Source organism: Lycorma delicatula, chromosome 5 (genome assembly GCF_047948215.1).
Source record: "Lycorma delicatula isolate Av1 chromosome 5, ASM4794821v1, whole genome shotgun sequence".
NCBI classification, from domain to species: domain Eukaryota; kingdom Metazoa; phylum Arthropoda; class Insecta; order Hemiptera; family Fulgoridae; genus Lycorma; species Lycorma delicatula.
Genome location: NC_134459.1, coordinates 132027564 through 132046501, shown reverse-complemented (window position 1 = coordinate 132046501; position 18938 = coordinate 132027564). Strand labels below are relative to the sequence as shown.

General features: G+C 30.4%; 1 protein-coding gene across 1 annotated transcript; it reads left to right on the top strand.

Moving 5' to 3' along the window:
• The first annotated feature begins 1020 nt into the window (after nt 1-1020).
• Nucleotides 1021-18694, top strand: LOC142325750 (cytoplasmic dynein 2 intermediate chain 1-like). Its single transcript, XM_075367780.1, has 5 exons — nt 1021-1138; nt 4745-4776; nt 9066-9226; nt 10640-10754; nt 18602-18694. The coding sequence occupies exons 1-5, from the start codon at nt 1021-1023 to the stop codon at nt 18692-18694; spliced, it is 519 nt and encodes a 172-aa protein (XP_075223895.1).
• Nucleotides 18695-18938: the final 244 nt, after the last annotated feature.

Sequence of the window (18938 nt, the reverse complement as noted above, 5' to 3'; positions counted from 1 at the left end):
TACAGCCATAATAAAGCAGTTAGACGGATATAAATGAATTAATGCATTCGTTTATATTAAAAAAAATAAGTAAATAAATTGTGTACCATGACTACACTGATGATGAGAATTATGAAAAAATTACTCAACTATTAAAAAACTTATTTACTTCAAATTTAGTGTTTAATAAAATATACTTAATCCATCGGGTTGGTCTAGTGGTAAAAGTCGTCATCTTAAATCAGCCGATATCAAAGTTGTGAGTTGTAATGTTCAAATCCTAATAAAGGTAGTTTGTTTTATTAGGATAGGAACAGATCAATGAAAGAAAATATGTTGTTTTGCAAATCAATACCTGGTCATGTAACAGGATAATGCCTTTTTGATGTTTTTTTTAAATGAAGCTACAAAAAACTACATTACAAATTGGACAAAATGTATTGCAGTACGTAGTGATAGTACAAATGTGATAACAGGAAAGAACAATGGATATCTGAAAAAATTAAAAGATTGTCTTATAACAAGAGCGAAATGGAAGCACGCCTTCCTTCACAGACATGTTCTCGCCATAAAAATATGCTGGAAAATCTCAAAAAAATTCTTTGTAAAGCTGTAAAAATGATCAATTTTATTAAAAGTCGACCATTACAGAATAGGCTGTTTGTAAGCTATGTGATAAAATGGCCAAAAAAATCTCTTCTTTTCCATACAGAAGTCAGATGGTTATCAATTATCACAGGGAAAAGTGTTATTGGAGATGAATTAATAATATTTTTCCAGTATAAAAAAAGTCCATTCTAGTATATGTTTCTATTGGCTTACTTAGCTGATATATTTTGTCATTTAATGATTTGAATGTGAATTTATAAGGACGTACAAAAACATTTTATTAATGACAAATTTCATGCTTTATTAAGAAGTTTAATATCTGGAATATTCACCTTCAAAGCAAAAAGTTTGATATGTTCCCACTTACTTCCGATTATACTGAGAAAAATTTGGATGAAGAAGACACTATTAATTCGCCACAGTTTGGATAGCATGAAGATTCATTTATGTATGCTAAAAATTCAATCTGCAGAGTATTTCCTGGAAGAAAAAAATAATTTCTTGAACAAATGTGTACTGAAACCATTTAGTGAAAATGTTGTTACAGCTGGTAAGTTACCAGTTGATATTCACGATCAGCTGATATAAATGATAAAACGTTACATCTACAAATCACATCTGAAGATTTAGATACGTTTCGGCTTGCTCGTTGAAATGAATATGGAAATTTAGTCACAGAAGCATTGAAAATATTAATCCCTTTCTTAACTCTGTGAAAAGTGTTTTTTGTCTATGGTTGCACTAAAAGTAATATAGGAATAGTCTTTTATCACTTGAAAACAATTTGATTTTGTGGATTTCTAATTTATGGAGAAACTTGTAAGTATCTGGAGAAAGAGTAAATTATTGTAAGTTATTTAAAGAGTTTAAGGGCTGTAATTGGGAAGGTAACATCTTCAAGTTTTGTAGAATATGTATAACTAAAATTCATTAATAAACCAATACAAATTTATTGCAGAGTTTTGAAAAATTGTATGATTAAAATATGGAAAGAAAAAAATTCTAAAGGTCTTAATGAATTATAAAACAGTTTGTGACATATGGGTTTTCCAAGAAATAAATGGGAATATACAGAATGTTCAACTTAAAAGAAGCCCCATCACTCAGTGGTTTTCACTAAATGCATATTTTTGTTAAAATTCATATATTGATGTTAGAAGGATAATATAATGTGGAGGATGTTGGTAAAACTGGAACTGGAATAGTGAGGACTGTTTATTACTTACACATTTGAGTATTGTCACTCTGCATTGAACATTGAACAACGTCGTGTGTTATTATTGTGTGTTTGTGGGTCGTTGTGTTGGTATTGTTAATTAATTGTGTGTTGTTTATTAAAATGTGGTTAACTGTTGAAGAACATGTATTTGTGATGAAAACTTATTTACAGACGAAATCTCATGTTATTTGTCTGTGAATGTACAGGGAGAGATTTGAAAAGGAATCACCAATATAAAGTGTTATTTCGTTTGTTAAAAAAATTGGTGAAACAAGTTCAAGGTTGGACCAGAAACATGTTGATACAGGTCAGTTTTAATGGCAAAGACTGTATAGGACATTAAAGTGAAATTCAGAAGATCTCTCTATAAATTTTTGCGGAGACTAAGCCAGAAAAGAACATTTCTTCACTAGGTTCAGCCCACACTGCAGTCTGGAGATTGCTGGAACGCAAAGATAGCAGGTGATTTATTTATCTCCCTACTAACTGCAGAACATAGAAAAATTTCTTTGCTGCTGAGTCTCTCTTATGGGGTAGGTAATTGTTTAATGGCAGTTATATTTATTTTTATTTTTTTGTTTATGGAAGGAATGGGTGCTGAAATGTTATCCATATCGATAATAATTGATATTATACTAAAAGGGTTCACTAGTGTCATGGATCACGAACTTCATTAGAGGCAACATTGGAATTTCAGAAAAATTGTTATCAGAGATATAGCATGATTTCAGCTTGGTGGGTGAGTGAATAGTCAAAACTACCAAACCTGGGGAACTGAAAACCTGTACATTTTTTTTTAATCTCTCCTATCTCCAAAAAGTAGGTGTATGGTGTACAGTTTCAAGATGATGAATAATAGGACTGTAGTTTTTGAAGAAAAAAAAACTGTGGTTAATGGAGTCCACCAAGAAATTGTCCAACATTTCATAGTCTTGGTGCAAGAGGATGAGTATGACTGCTGGTTGCAACAAGAGAACATCAACAACAGCTTGCTCTACTATGCTACAGGATTTTTTCAATGGAAGAATCATTTCTAAAGGATTGTGGCCACCAAGACCCCCTGATCTGACTAGTTCAGACTTTTTTCTGTAGGGGTTACTTAAAAGAAATTGTCTATAGGAACAATCCATGCACCCTGCATGAATTTAGGAAACATTACCAATGTTATCTAGGAAATGAACAGGGTGCAGCTATCAAGGAGTAATATGGTCAAATGTGTTGATAAGTGTATAGAAGTAGATGTACATAATTTTCAACACCTTCTGTAAATTATTGTGTATGTGTTGCCAATAAATTATTATTTAGAGACTAAATTAATTATGGGGCCTCTTTTAATTTGAATACCTTGTACTTTGTATAATTGGAAATATCTTAAACTCTAGACTGGACAGTCTGCAATAGTAATAACCATTTAAAAAACCAGTAAAACATATTTAGGACAGGCTTTTAAATTTGATGTGCTACAATTTGACTTATTAATATAAAAATAGCTTTTTAAGTGTTTTCACAAAAAAAAACCTCAGTTTCAGTAAATCTTTTGAGCAAAAAGAGTAAGGAAAGTGTGGCTGGTCATTCAGTGATATTCCGAAAGAGATTAAGAAACAAATACAAAAAAAATGTCAAATTTATTATTGAAGGAAGTGACTACAGTAAATAACAACAAAAAAACAAGCGACAACATTTATGTAATTTAAAGTAATGAAAAAGATTGCATGATTCCTTTACTTTAAATAATATCTATATCAACAAGAATATATAAGCAAAAGAATAGGTGTATAATATAATTGATATATTAAAAATAATCTTAAAAAAAGTATTTTTTGTTTTTATCTATATTACAGGTCATTTGACACAAAGCTTCAATTTAGGATAATTACATTGGAACAAATGTTGATTTAGTAGCTCACTGCATTCAGCCTAGTGGAAAAACTAAATTAGGTTAGCCTCTGATATATAGAACTAAATTAGGTAGTTAAATGTATTTTATTTTACTCATACATAACTTTAAGAGTAAATACTCTATTTCATAAATGCTATCAAGTCATTTTCAATTTAATATTATTGATTATAATCATAGTAAACCAGTAAAAGAAGTTGATAACAATTAAAATTAAAAACATAACTGTTGAAACATAATATACAGTTACTATCCTTCAGACTGCAGTTACACTGACAATAAATATTTACTCTACAAACAATATTACACTCAATACAATGTATAAAACAAATAACAATTTCTTCTTTATTTATATCATAGTCATATGTTGCATTTCAACATGTAACTGTAACCAAAGGTGTGAATTATTATGCTAATGGGTAGATGACTGTAATAGTGAATCTTTGACTGTAATGATTGTAATTTATTATACCTTCAGTACATATATGCTCTGAACAAACGGTAGTTTATTTTTCTCACACTTGAAGGTGATAAAACTTTCAACATTTACATTTCTTGGTAGTTGGACATGTCAGAAAAAGGACAGACCAAAAAAATAAAATGTTTCTTTTTTGGCTGCTGAAAGATGTTGGAGGGACAACATCAACTAGATGCCGAACGGCATCTAGTAAATCTGTATACATTTAGTCTTTGATGGAATGATTATTATTAAAAGTGATTTAAAAGTCATCATGGATCATTGATTAAAAATGCATAAATTTCAGTTAACAGGACAATCTCTGAATGTCTGAGAATTTACTATAACATAACAGCAGTTTCTCACTGAATATTCTAATAATTAATACAATATTTTGGAGTAGTTTATGGTGAATCAAATTTGAGAAGTAATATCTTCTACTGTTTTGAAGAAGAGTAAGAACCAAGTTTGAGACATTTCCTACACTTGCTTTTTATACGAGATATAATAATAAAACTAGCCTAAGATAATTTGCTGTACAAGTGTATTTATTTTAATTACAGAAGATACATCTTCTGTGTAGAACCATCACCAGATGGGAATCCTATGTTTCTGGTAAGTAAGTAAGGAAGAATTACATTTTTATCGTTTTTATCCAATCTTTGAGAAATATATGACATCAATGAAATTTCCAGTTGGAAAATAACTAAATTAAGATTTTAATAAGAAAATACTGATGGATAAGACAGAATGTAGAAAAATTAACAGAATTGCTTCATTAATCAGAATCTAGTCTAGTGTTTGACGGTTTTTCGCTCAGAGTTCTTTTGGACAAAACCGATTTGCATGAAATTTAGACAGTAATTAGCTCAAAGAACAAAAGTTATATAGTGCTGATGTGTGCTTTTACCCTGGGAGTGGAAGCCACCCCTTCTCATGAGTAGAAATTATTACATTCAAAATAACCACAGAAATCGATTTAGGAATAAATTCTGAGCAAAAAAGTTTTATAAAAATTTTTTGTAGTCAATACTTTTTGAATTATTCGTGGTTGAATGAAAATGTTGATTTTTCACGAATAACTCAAAAACCTTACGTTTTATCGAAAAAAATATTGGCAAAAATGAAACTTTTGGAGTAACGAAGATACTAAATTTTTTATTTATTTCTGTAGATGCAACACGAACCGAATTATGCCTCGTTGAAGGTAACTTTTTGTTCAACGAAAACTGAATTCGAACCCTTCAACATTAAATAACGGAAAAACGGAAACTTTTATACTGTAATTTTCAAAGTACTTAAAAAGACCTTTAAAATTAGCTTTGGTAAAAGTCAATAGCATGAAAACTAACGTAGTTATGATGAAAATAAAAGGGGGTTGTCTTCCTTTTTCGGAGAAAAATTCAGCAATGAAAGAAATGACTTTTCCGCAAGAATTGAAATTGGACGTAATCCTTTTACAATTTACTTTATTTAAGTACAAACAATATGTTCTAGAAGTTTGAGGGGTTTGACATAACTAGATTTGAAAGAAAAGGTCGATTCAAATTTTAAAAAAATTTTTAATTTCTTAATAAACTTCATTTTTTCATAATTAAAAAACTAAAATACGTAAAAAAATACTAAGTACAAATTTTCTGTTTTCTTTTTTTTAATGAAAACTGTGTTTTTTTATTTCTATAGAATAAAAATTGATTGAGATATCACCGTTAGAAATTTGCATTTGAGTGCGAAGACCACGCCTAAGCCCTTTAAACCATAAATTCCAAAAACGAAGGGCCCAAGGAATTTGAATTTTACATGCCTAATAACCATTAAAATTCCATGCAAAATGTTTTTTTGATAGATTGGATAGCTTAAAAATTAAGGAAGTTATCGTTGAAAATCCAATTGAAATTTTTGGGTGAAATTTTCGAAGCATGTAAATTTTAATTAGGAAGCCGGTTTGTAAGGTTTGGAGCGTTGCAGTAGATTATAAATTATATTAAAAACTTTAAAAGTTTATAATTAATTATAAATAAACCATTAAAACATTTTAACCTGTTGAAAACTAAGAATTTTTTTGTCATTCTAAGGGTTCCATACGTTGTAACAAATCATAAATTATGTTTCAGAATATGGAACAATGTTTATTCTACACATTTAATTGATTATAAGCTACAAAACGCTTACATCCATAATTTTAACAATTTTTTTCATAAGGGGTGGTTATTAAGGTTTGAAATGTTGTAATAAATCATAAATTATATTATAAACAGTAAAGGGATTTGAATTCATTATAAATGCACCATTAAAACATTTCAAACTGTTGAAAACTTGATTTTTTTTAAAATTTCATCATAAGGGGTGGTTTCTAAGGATTGAAATTACGTAAAAGTGAGTTCAACACACAACACGAAACATAAAAATATTACACGGTACAATAACAATACATTGAAACAAAACAAAACAAAGAAGAAGAACAACAAAAACATCATTTATAAAACAAAACATCAGGATTGACCGACCACATGTCGAATACCGAAGAAGACATTACAGGCCCTCTTCGCGACATATGGAAGGTGCTTCTTAAATTGCAGTTTATTTTTACCATCAAACACCGGACTAAACAGATTGTGTCTGACTTTGAAAATGATACTTTGTAAGGAAAGGTTTTATTCAATATTTTTTTGAATTGCCATGTTAAAAAAATTATGCTTGTGTGCCTTCTGTAAAAATATCTTAAGGTACATTTAGACTCTATGATTTTATAATTAAATTAGATAATTATTTATTTGTTTAGATACAGAAAGGGATGATTATTTGGTTTTCATTAAGTAGTAATTACCCAAACTTAAGATCCAGTGTATTAATAGGATGAGTGACTGATATGCATCAATGGAATTTTATTGTGCATCATAGGTGTGCTTTAGTAATTTGGGTCTACAACAGCATTAACTCAGGACTAATTCTCTTGTGACAAGAGAGGTTGACGACATCTTTAGGGCAAGATTACAGTCTTCAATGTGACAGTATGGTTTTGAAATGTTAAAATTATCTATGAGTAACTCTCTGTCCATAATAACACCAACTAATAATTATTACCATGACTATTAGTTGGAGACTATAATGTAGTGTTGTTATCATTCAAAATTATATTTAGTTTTTAATTTTATTATATTATGAATAGGTTTTGCTTTTAGATATTTAAAACTTGTCTCAACATGCAATAATTAATTCTACAATATTCTATTTCAGTTTATATGGTATTTAACTTATAATCATTATTTTTGAGAATAAGACACACATGCTTACATCTTGTTTTGATCACACATTACAATCAATCTTTCTTATACGGTAGGATAAATGTTAAACTTGAAAGTAAAATGTCATTAACACTTTCAGTCTGTCTGAAAACACTCTGTCACTGTCTGAAACCTGCAAACAATTAATTAGCACTTGCATTAAAAAAGTAATTAACAAAGAATATTATGCGAGAAAGAAATGTAATAAAAATAAATTACAGTATTAAGTAGAGTTACATATCTTATTTTAAATGGGTAAATAAAAATGCATTTGTTGAATAATCATCTATTTAAAGTAAATAATGTTTCATTGTAAAAAAAATTTATTCTGAAAACTTTATAAATATTTTGTATTTTAAACTACATTCCTTATACTACTTCTCTATATAATCGCCACATGAATTAAGATATTTATCGTAGCGATTAAGTACAAGTTATTGAAAAGAAGAAAGGCTCAGGAATTAATTACTTTAATTCATTGGATTGGCAACAGTTATTTCTAAAAAGTTCAGTAAATATAAAGTGTATAATACAGAATTAGATTTAAATTTCTTGTGTAACAAACTAAAATTTTTTATTTACAGAAAATTATATACTGATAAGAAACTTCTATAGTTATTTTAATGCCTGCCGGTTGCAAATAAAAAAAAAGAACCTTTTGGTATGTTTTTTGTTAGACAATACTTTCTCACTCCTTTGACATAGAACAATCCAAATAATTTCTTTTAAAACATACAATGATATTTTATGTCACTGTTACAATTCCTGCCAAGTGAATGTCATACGTTAGTATAGGAGTCTGTAACATAAACATAATGCATGACAATTTCCTGCAGATGATGATTTTGAATAATCTAAAAGTATTTATGAAATTGGTTTTTCATTACACAAGTGTTGAATGTTTCATTGTGTAATATTTCTGTGAATTTCATATTTCTATGGTTGTATAGAACAATTTTTTTTTTTAACATATTATTATATAAATTTTTTTGCGATTATTATGAAATCAGTATTTTTTGTTATCTTGAAGGTATTTTCAACAATACTTGTAATTTATCAAATTTTATCTTTCTATGATTCTTTATGATTATTAAAATATTTATTGTACTTAATGCTATTCTTTTTTGTCATTAATAACATTTTTTTATGACTATAATATATAATTCCTTTTTTAAAAATATTTTCCATTATTGTATTTTTAATAATATATTTTTATTACTTTTAGAGAAGAAAATGAAACTCCTTTAGCATTAAATAAATTTGCAAATTCTCATTTTGTAACAGTGATTATGAAGATGAAGGAACATAGTGCTTTATTTACATTTCATAACCAAACCGAGTTGTAATCTGGAAAAAGACACAGTGTTCAATATTTTCAAAAAGGAAAAAAAATTAAATTATATAAAAAAATTATGATACAAAATTAAAGACAATAGTATAAAAGAAAAATCAGATAAAAATGAATGGGGAAAAATCTTTATTTGGCTCTCCTATGAAATTCACTTTTTGAGACTTTTTATCCTTTCTCTCTGAGGTACTGATATGTAAATATATCCTTTTTCAAGTTATGTAATAATAGTTAAGTGTATACTATATTCAGTTCATTTCTTTCAAACTTAGGTTGGAACTAATGGAGGACGTGTGCGACTTTATCTAAACAGATTTGAATTCCCATTAGTTGATGTAGCTGGAACAGTTGCTAATCCTGGTCCAGCGATCATCAGTTTGCAGTGGTCTCTTCACAGGGCTGGAGTTTTTTTTATATTGGATGAAAATTCATGGTATAATCTTTTATTAAAGCTTACCCAAATAAATTAGAATATCCTAAAGTAATCAGCAACTTTCATGATTTAAGAAAAAAAAAGTTATATAAAATTTTAATAATTAAATATAACTAAAATTAATGATAAAAAATAATATAATATAATATATAATATAATAAAATATACTATATTCCATATTTATTGGTAACCTTATAAAGAATTCTCAGTGTTGGAGTATATTTTACTACCTAGCAGAATTAATTAAAACTTCTACATCAACCAAACAATAAAAATCTGAATCTGAAGTTATTATCAATGGAAAAAAGAATAATTAACTTGAGTGTGAATATAAGCTTTTATTAAATAAATTGTTTCTGCAAGCATTTACATTTTAACAAGGTAAAAATGGAATATTCTACAATGTTAATGAAAACTGAAATATAACAAAATAAAATTGAATTATCAAATAAACTTTGTCTAAAGTATTTAGTGTTGGTCATTAAATAATTAGTTTCACTGTTTTAAATGTAAAAAATCACTAGTTACATTAACCATACATTATGGTCATGTTAATTTTCAGCAAAAATTGTGTTGCAGTTATTTTCATTTTGAGTTTCATATTAAAATCTATTGTCAAGTTTTATTCTTAGAAAAAAAATGTTAGCATCAATGCTGTTTGGAATTTAGCTGCGTTGTAAGAAGTTATCCTATTTATAGAGTAATAGAAAATATATTGTCAAAGCTAATATTAACAGATAAGGATATTTAAAAAAAAAAACTTTAGCTAATTTAGCTGAAGTTACATTAAGCTAAAATTTGATTTATTGATTTATCAAATAAATATATGAAAAAAGATCAGGGTAGATTGAATGCATTAAGAAATCCTGAAAATATGAGATATTTAGGAAAAGTAATAATTCTAGTCTGAAAACTGCAAAAATAAACAAATATAATTCGAGACAACTTGCTTTTAAGTTATATTATTTGTAGGTATGCATTTAAAGTTGCTAAACTGAATTTTTAACTTCCTTATTGATGAAAATCATTCATCTATAAAACCTATACTGGCGGTAACCTATAAATTTCTTTAATCTATAAAGATGAAAAGTTAAAAATCAAATGAAAATAACCAGTTTATGTAGGAAATGGATAAATAATATCAAAGACAAAAAAAATCATTGCTTTTAATAAGTCCTGAATTCCTGAATACTTAAGAGGTAAGCAGAAATATCATAGGAAATGTCACAGGACAATTTACAGTTGTCTATGAAGTATTTCTTAGTTTGTTTTCTGTTGTTAAAATAATCCAGTAAAAGAGATCATATAAATAGCTGAGCTGATGTTCAGCACAGTTGTTTCACAAATATTAACTTCAACTTTGGTGATATAATTTGTTATAATCTTCCTGAGATATTATATTTTCTGTTTCAGCCTCCATATCTGGGATTTATGTAAAAGTGATATATTTCCATTATTTTCTGTACCAATGAATAATGCTTTGGTCTCTACAATACAAATTTCTCCTCATAAAGAGACGCAATTTTTGGTAATACATTTTAATTCTACAGTTCCTTACTTTATTCATTGTCCCTTACTTTATTTTACAATGTTTCAACCAATTTATTCTAAATATGCTTACATAAATGATGGAAGTTTGAGATCTTACTTTTGAGAAAAGAGGATAGAAAGTAGATTGTTATAGATGCCTGTATTACGATGTACAGAATTTTCTATTAAATTTACTTCTCCTACATCACATAATAATTTTACTGGAAGAAAGTAATTAAACTACTTAATTTTTACTTAGTATTTTCACCTTATTTTGATAAGTAAATAAATCTGTGCTTGAACTGAATTTAGTAATATAAGAGTATTATGTCCATATGAACAAACAAAGGCTTCCATATTTTGTGAATGTATATGTATATGGTTTGCCTGGCATTTCTCCTGCCACCACCCCATTCGGTCACCCTAAAGCATAAAACCAAATGTCTGTGCAACAAACGGCTACTGAGCCTCGAAACAATTTAGTGATCAGTGCCCTAAATAGCTCCAAGAGCTTACCTAACAACATGAGTGGACTAAGCGTGGTGTCATACACCTCCAACTTACCTGTCGCAACCGCTCACTTGTCATATATTTACTAAAATGGGTAGGCGCACACTGTCAATTACTAAAAATATATATGACAACCATAAATTAAAATTTGCTTTGTCAAGACAGAAATTTGCTGCCACTCCTAGGTCGCTGAATGCCCGCAAGTACCTGTCCATCATATTTCTGCTTGGAGCCCTAATTGACTGGTGGTCAGCCATATATCTCAAGATTAGCTTCCCACAGCAGTATGTTAGGAGTATTTCTCTTAAGTAAACTACTGATGTCAGTTGAACATAAGAACCGCATCAAGGAACTCTTACACGGTCTGACAATGCGGCTCTCGCCACATTGACTCGCCGCTTGTGAGTGGCCAGTTTTCCCCTTGACCTCTAAGTTCCAGTGTGCCCGGTCTCTGGCGCCCCTTGCCCAAGATCAGGGCAGTCAATAATCAGATGTTCATTTGACTGGACCTCCCTGGAGACGCACAGCTACCAGCTGCCAGCGGAACCTAAACAGATATTGGTTCAAATTAACATGGTTGGTGAGCACCTATTACACTTAAAAACGAACTCGAGGCATACCATCCCCTCAGATCCCATATGAACTTGTACAGGCATCTTCCCTTAGTTGTGGTGTCCCATTCCATCTGCCATGCTTCCATCTGCCCAACTGTCAATTTCAAAATGTCTTTTGTAGTATGATAATGTATAAAAAACAGGTTTCTTAAACTTGATGTAGCTTATGTTCAGTTTTATTCTAAATTATATATTGATGTTTTGATCTAGGCCTACTTCCTGTTGTATAGCAACTAATAATGATAAAATCATACATGACTAAAGTGCTACATAAGAATTGTTGTAAACACAACAAGCAATTCTAAGAATTTCATTTTCTTATTTTTGATCTACTCTACTCATTATCCTGTGAAGAATCATATGTTACACATTGCTTGTAATTATGTTCCGGAAGTTGTTAAACATATATTGCGGTATATATTTTACTCAGCTGTTAATGATTTATTTTTACTATTTATTGTGGGTGTTTTTGTTTAAGGCTTTGTCATAAATTCAGTCATGTTAATTTTTAATATTTTAATACAGTTATTTTCTTTTAAAATTCCAAAGTTAGGAGGAAAAAGTACAGTAGTTCATAGTCAGGGGAGGGAAATTGTATTCAATGTTTACAATTTCTTTTTGCAAAACAATGCCAGAACCTGAGTAGTAAGAAAAACTGAAGTGCTGAATACGGTTGTTCAAGGTACAAAATTATCAAAATGAGCAGTCCAAAGAATTATAGGAGATGGGAAATCAAATGAAACTGAGAAGCCATCCGTGTTCGTTTTGCCGAGAAAACGTGTAAATCGCCTCCCCCCAGCCATGTGGGAAATTTAGATTCATTTGACATGGGTTCTTTGAGGCATTTAATAAATAAATTTTATGTATGTAACAGAAAAATGCGTTCCTACTGTGAAGAGAATTATTCAAAAAGCTCGCGAAAGTGAAATTAATTTTAAAGGAAGTGAACTCTTTAAGAAAAATATTATGTAAAGTGGGATTTAGAAGAAAAAAATAACAGAATTAAACTGGAAAATACTGATAGAACTGCACGACATTAAAATGCAAAGAATGAAATTTCTTTGACAAATTTACCTGTTTCGCAGAGAAGTAAGACCGATTGTATACACATATATCCAATCACAGTAGTTATGGAACACCAAAATTGTGGGTAGACACAAGAAACCTTCATGAGGGACTGAAAACACCAGTTTTCAAGGGCTCACTATTAATAATTGTTCATGCTGGCTGTAATAAAGGATTCATTAACAATGCTTTACTTATGTGTGAGTCAAATAAGAAAGGAGGTGACTAGAGGAGAGGAAATTCTGCTCTGCAGCGTTTTTAGACATTCAACAGGGCGTTGAGGGGGGGTTTTGCTCAGATGAAATGTAATGATGAGTTTTCAAGATTCTTTGAGATTGGGTCGGGTGTCCCTCAGGGCTCTGTGCTGGGCCCTGTGTTGTATTCCATATTCACTGCGGTCATCCCTGCCCTGGATGATTGCATCGTCGCCACGTTCGCCGATGACACTGGTATCCTAGCCGTTAACAAAGACACTGGCCTAGCATCGCAGGACTTACTAATGGCGCTAGACCGTGTCTGCACATGGGAGAAAAAGTGGAGGATTAAGGTTAAACAAGGTAAGTCGAGGCACGTCACATTTGTCATGCGGATGGGTGAATGTCCCGGTGTGTACTTCGATGGTGTCTTGATCCCGCAAACGGAGACTGTGCGGTACCTGGGACTTCACCTGGATCGGTGTTTGACCTGGAAGTGTCACATGAGGATGAAGAGGAAACAGCTGAACACAGGGTACAAGAAACTTCACTGGCTGCTACGGAGGAATTCAGGCATCACATTATCCAAGAAAATCTTAATTTATAAGGCTATCCTGCGTCCAATCTGGACGTACGGTGTAGAATTATGGGGAACGGCTAGTACTAGTAATGTGGAAATTATACAACGATTCCAGAAAAAATAGCGAGGAATTGCCGAAGGCCATGGTTCACGCGGAATGATGAGATTTACAATTATCAGGAGCTCCTGTCGGTTCATGAGACTGCACAGCAGCGCAGTGTCAAATACCTGCAGAGGCTTGAAAATCATGTAAACCACTTTGCAATTAAACTACTCTATAACAGCAGGGACGTCCGACGGTTGAGATGTGCCCATTTACTCGACCTATGGTCTGCGTAACAGTTTGGAATCTAATACTGTCAAGTTTAGTGGTGTCGTATCTAATTTCTTTGTTACCTCCAATTCTTTTTTTCTTTTTCTTTTTATTCTTTGTTATTAATATTTGTTTTTGTGGACTATTTGATGCTGAAATTAATATTTTGTGATTTATGACAGCTTGAAATTTCATATTGGACTTCAAAATACCGAATTAGGATGGATCGTTAGCGGTGAATATTCACCCAGTTCAAATAAGTCCAGTTCAACTAATTACAATTTTTTTTGCATTACAAAGAGAATCACCAGATCAACAAATGCAGAGATTTTGCCAAATAGAGGAAGTCAGCAGATGGTCAGAAGATGAGAAACTCTGTGAAAAACATTTTGTTGAAAATACCTTACCAGATGAAACTGGCCGCTTTATTCTAAAGTTACCGTTAATTAAAGAACATTCGGCTCTCGGTGAGTCAAAAACTACAGCTCAATCAAGACTAAATTTCTTAGAGAAAAAACTGAACCGTGATAATCACTTAAAGAAAGATTATCATAAGTCTCTTAATGAATATGAATCCTTAGGTCATATGAAATTAGCCGAACCACCTAACAATAATTAATCATGTTACTATTTGCTGCATCAAGCCGTTTTTAAAACCTTAAGAACCTCAACCATAACTCGGGTGGTTTTTGACGCATCTTCGAAAACTGGCAACAGTATTTCATCAAATGATCTACAGAGAGTAGGTCTTACGATTCAACAAGATTTATGCGCTATCTTGTTACGGTTTCGTACACACAAAATCGCATTTATAGCCGATATTAGCAAAATGTATCGCCAAATAAGGATAGACCCTGGTGACTACAACCTTCAGCGTATACTGTGGAAAAAATCTAGCAATGAACCTGTGCGTGAGTATAAATTAACTACTGTCTCGTATGGGACTGCATCAGCGCCGTTTTTAGCGACCAGATGTTTAAGGCAACTTGCCTTTGAAGACGCCGACAATTATTCTCAAGCCGCAAAGATTCTTCAGCGTGATTTTTACATTGATGATTGTATATCTGGAGCAGAAGACTTACATCAAGCCATTTCTCTTCAAAGAGACCTTGAAGCACTATTGGAGTCGGGAGGTTTTCCGTTAAGAAAATTGTCAACTAACTCAAGTAAACTTTTAGAAACTATTCCACCAGAATTTCGGGAGACGCCTCATTCTTTAAATTTTGATTGTAGCGACACCGTAAAGAGTTTAGGTTTATTTTGGCAACCGTCTAACGAGCAATTTCAAATAGATAGTAAATTCAGAATAGAAAATTTATTCAACAACAAGAAATTTACTAAAAGAAACGTTATAGTAATCATTTCATCAAATGTAATACTTTAGGATTGTTAGCACCCACCATTATAGTTTGTAAAATATTTATGCAACGCATTTGGCAAGCAAACCTTGGCTGGGATGATCTACTACCAGAACAATTGGAAGAATCGTGGAAGAATATTAACTGTCAGCTTCCTTTAGTAAATAAAATAAAGATCGATAGATTGGTTTTATCACATGAAAAATATATCAATATCCAACTTCATGGCTTTTCAGATGCCTCCGAAAGAGCCTATGGTGAATGCGTTTACATTCGGTGTATTGACGAATCAAGAAAGGTTACTGTTAAATTGTTAACTGCAAAATCTAAGGTGGCACCTTTAAAGCAAATATCACTGCCGCGTTTAGAGCTCTGTGTAGCTCTTCTACTTTCTCGTTTGATAAAACAAATTATGGAAACAATTTTCATTGAATTTAACAAAATTTATCTATGGACAGATTCTAGTGTAGTTTTTTCTGGATCAAAAAATGTTCATCAACTTGGTCAACGATTGAATCTTGTCAATGGCATTTCATACCTCCCCACTCACCACATTTTGGCGGGCTGTGGGAAGCTATCGTTAAATCGTTGAAATATCATTTACGCCGAGTAGCTGGAAATAATTCCTTAACCTTTGAAGAAATTACTACCTTATTAGCACAGATTGAAGCCTGTCTCAATTCAAGACCTTTAACCAAATTATCAGACAATCCTCTAGAAATATTCTATCTAACTCCAGGACATTTCCTTATAGGAGAACCCTTAACAGCAATTTCTGATCCTGACTTAGCTGTTAACAGGTTGAACCGATGGCAACGAGACCAGCAAATGACTCAACAAATATGGCAGAAATGGTCAGCTGATTACCTGAACTCCCTTCAACAACGCCAGAAGTGGGCAACTGAACAATCCAACCTCAAAGTCGGTGACGTCGTAGTCGTCAAAGTAGATAATTTACCACCTTTGCGATGGAAGTTAGCTGTAGTCAAAGAGACTCATCCTGGTTCTGACAAATTTGTTCGTGTTGTGACATTACATAATAATCAAGGTGTCTTTAAGAGATCGATCAATAAGCTTTGCAAATTACCAGTGTCAGATAATCCTGAATAACTTTGTGTATTTTATTTTACTCTGTTTAACTATTTAAAGGTTATCAGTTGTGTTATTTTTTTGTCCCTGTATCTTTAGTGATTATTTTATTTTATTATCTGACCAATGATTTTATTGTTTATCATTGAACATTTTGGATAAATACTATGTTTTATTTAAAAATATATACAAAAATATATATTTTGGTGGCCGGTATGTTTGCGCATATACGTCACGCAAGTAGTGGGGGTATACACGCAGACTGCCGGATCGTGTCAGTTCTCGCCCAATATCAGCGGTGTATGCAACTCGCCCGTTTAGCGGCATCATTAACAATCTTATATCTTATTTGTTTTATTTTATGTAACTTATTTCATTTATTTAAGTCTTTTTATGACATGTATAAATTCGTATTCTATTCTATTTACAGTCCACTCATTGTTTTATTAAATATCATTCTTGACTGAATTATGAGCTTTGTTTCTTTGTTTATTTCACCCTATTCGAATTGTGAAACATCCATATTTAGTCAAACACTCCCTTATCACATGATTTTGTCAGAAAACTTACTTATGGCTCCGCAGGAGAGCCAATTGTAAATATAATTGTTACTGGGAGAAAAAAAAAAGAAAGAGATTATCACAAATCGATGGATTCTGGAAAGGATACAGGACAAGTGTATTCCCAACTTGCCATCTCGGTTGATCATTGTACTAGATAGAGTAGAAAAAATTATTTAAATTATTTTAAAATAATTATACTAATTGGGATACTAATCTAGTATTAATTAAATAGCATCGTATTTATGTTTGGTTATTAATATTATCTACATTAAACTGACAATGTTTTCAATCGACCTAGTACCCTGCTAAATGTTTACTTAATGCTAGTAGTTTTTTGTGCCAACTTATGTGTAGATAGTTAATACTTCATCAATTTTGTGTCAAGTTTATGTAAATAAAATAAAAAATTTAATAACCCATTTTCAAATTGAATGGAAATTGTATTAATAGTGGCATTTCAGTTGTCACTGAACAGTCCATATCTACTTTATACTTCAAAATATTATTATTTAAAAGATAATAATAAGAAAAAAAAGAAGGAAAGATAAAAAAGGAATTTGCCCCACTTAAAGGAATCTTAATGGAGCCTTTAATTTTTTACTACGGGATAGGATTCTGATACAGACATCTTAGAAACACTTAACTCCATAAATTATATTATTTTTCTTTTTGTTTTTTTTTTTTTATTTGTACCGTATTTTGTCATTTTGCATGCTTCATTAAATGACATGTCCAAAATAATTACTTTATCCAATTTAATATCTTTAATATATTTGCATCATTACTTTATTTCTTACAATTATTATGTTTAAGTATACTTCTAATAATAACCAATTTTATTTTTTATTTATTAATTTTTTGTGAAGGGAAATCACTGAATTGTGGGTATACATACTTCATTTGGATCAATTTTTATAACTTAATTTATAAAAAAGAATTTTACAATAATTTTCAAGTTGTATGGAAAAAAAAATTTCAATCGGTAATTCGCCTAAGCATTTTTGATGTGATTTGTGATATATAATTATATAGTGATAATAAAATATTTATTATTTATCTTGGTGGATTAAACTTTTGAACTTTTCATGAGTAATCTTAACCAGAAATATTTTATCAACTTTTATGACAATTTTATTCAAAAAAGACGTACTTTAAATACATTCTAGAGTCTATTTTTAATTGTACCTATTGCTAATATGTTATTTATTTGGTGCAAAGATGCTTTAAAATTAATTTAAATAATTTTTTTTGATTTCATTAAAACACAAAATAGATTCTAAATCCCACTCCTTATTATAAACTGATGATTCTGCAGCTTCATTTCAGGAAAAAATATTTCCTAAATTTAAAGATGTAAAGTACAATAAAATGTCAACTGATATACTTATATAAAGTGGTCTTGAAACTGGTATTCAGTTAACTGTGAGAATCTACAGGGTAGGATTCTGAGACAGACACCTTACAAACACTTGCACCAGGGAGAATAGTATATTTTCTCTATTAATTTTCTTATTGAATTTATAGTAAAATTAATTAATATGTTTATTATTTTATTTCAGGCAATAGGTACTGATAAAGGAGCTGTTGAAATTCACAAATTAACTTCAGAATTAGGACAACAATCTATTGAAATACAAAAGAAAGAAAAATAAATATTTTCTCATTATATTAGTATTCTTTAATACTTTTTAAATATAAATTTATATAATTTTTTATGAATATAGGTATTTAAATAATTGTACTACACTAATATATCTATGGATTCAAATATCTGTAACCTTGTATGTAGTTGAAACAATTCAAGACATATCATAAGCAATATTAATTATATATGTATATGTATATTTAAATCTATAGATGATGGTTGTAGATTTATAAAAAAGTTATTACATAAAG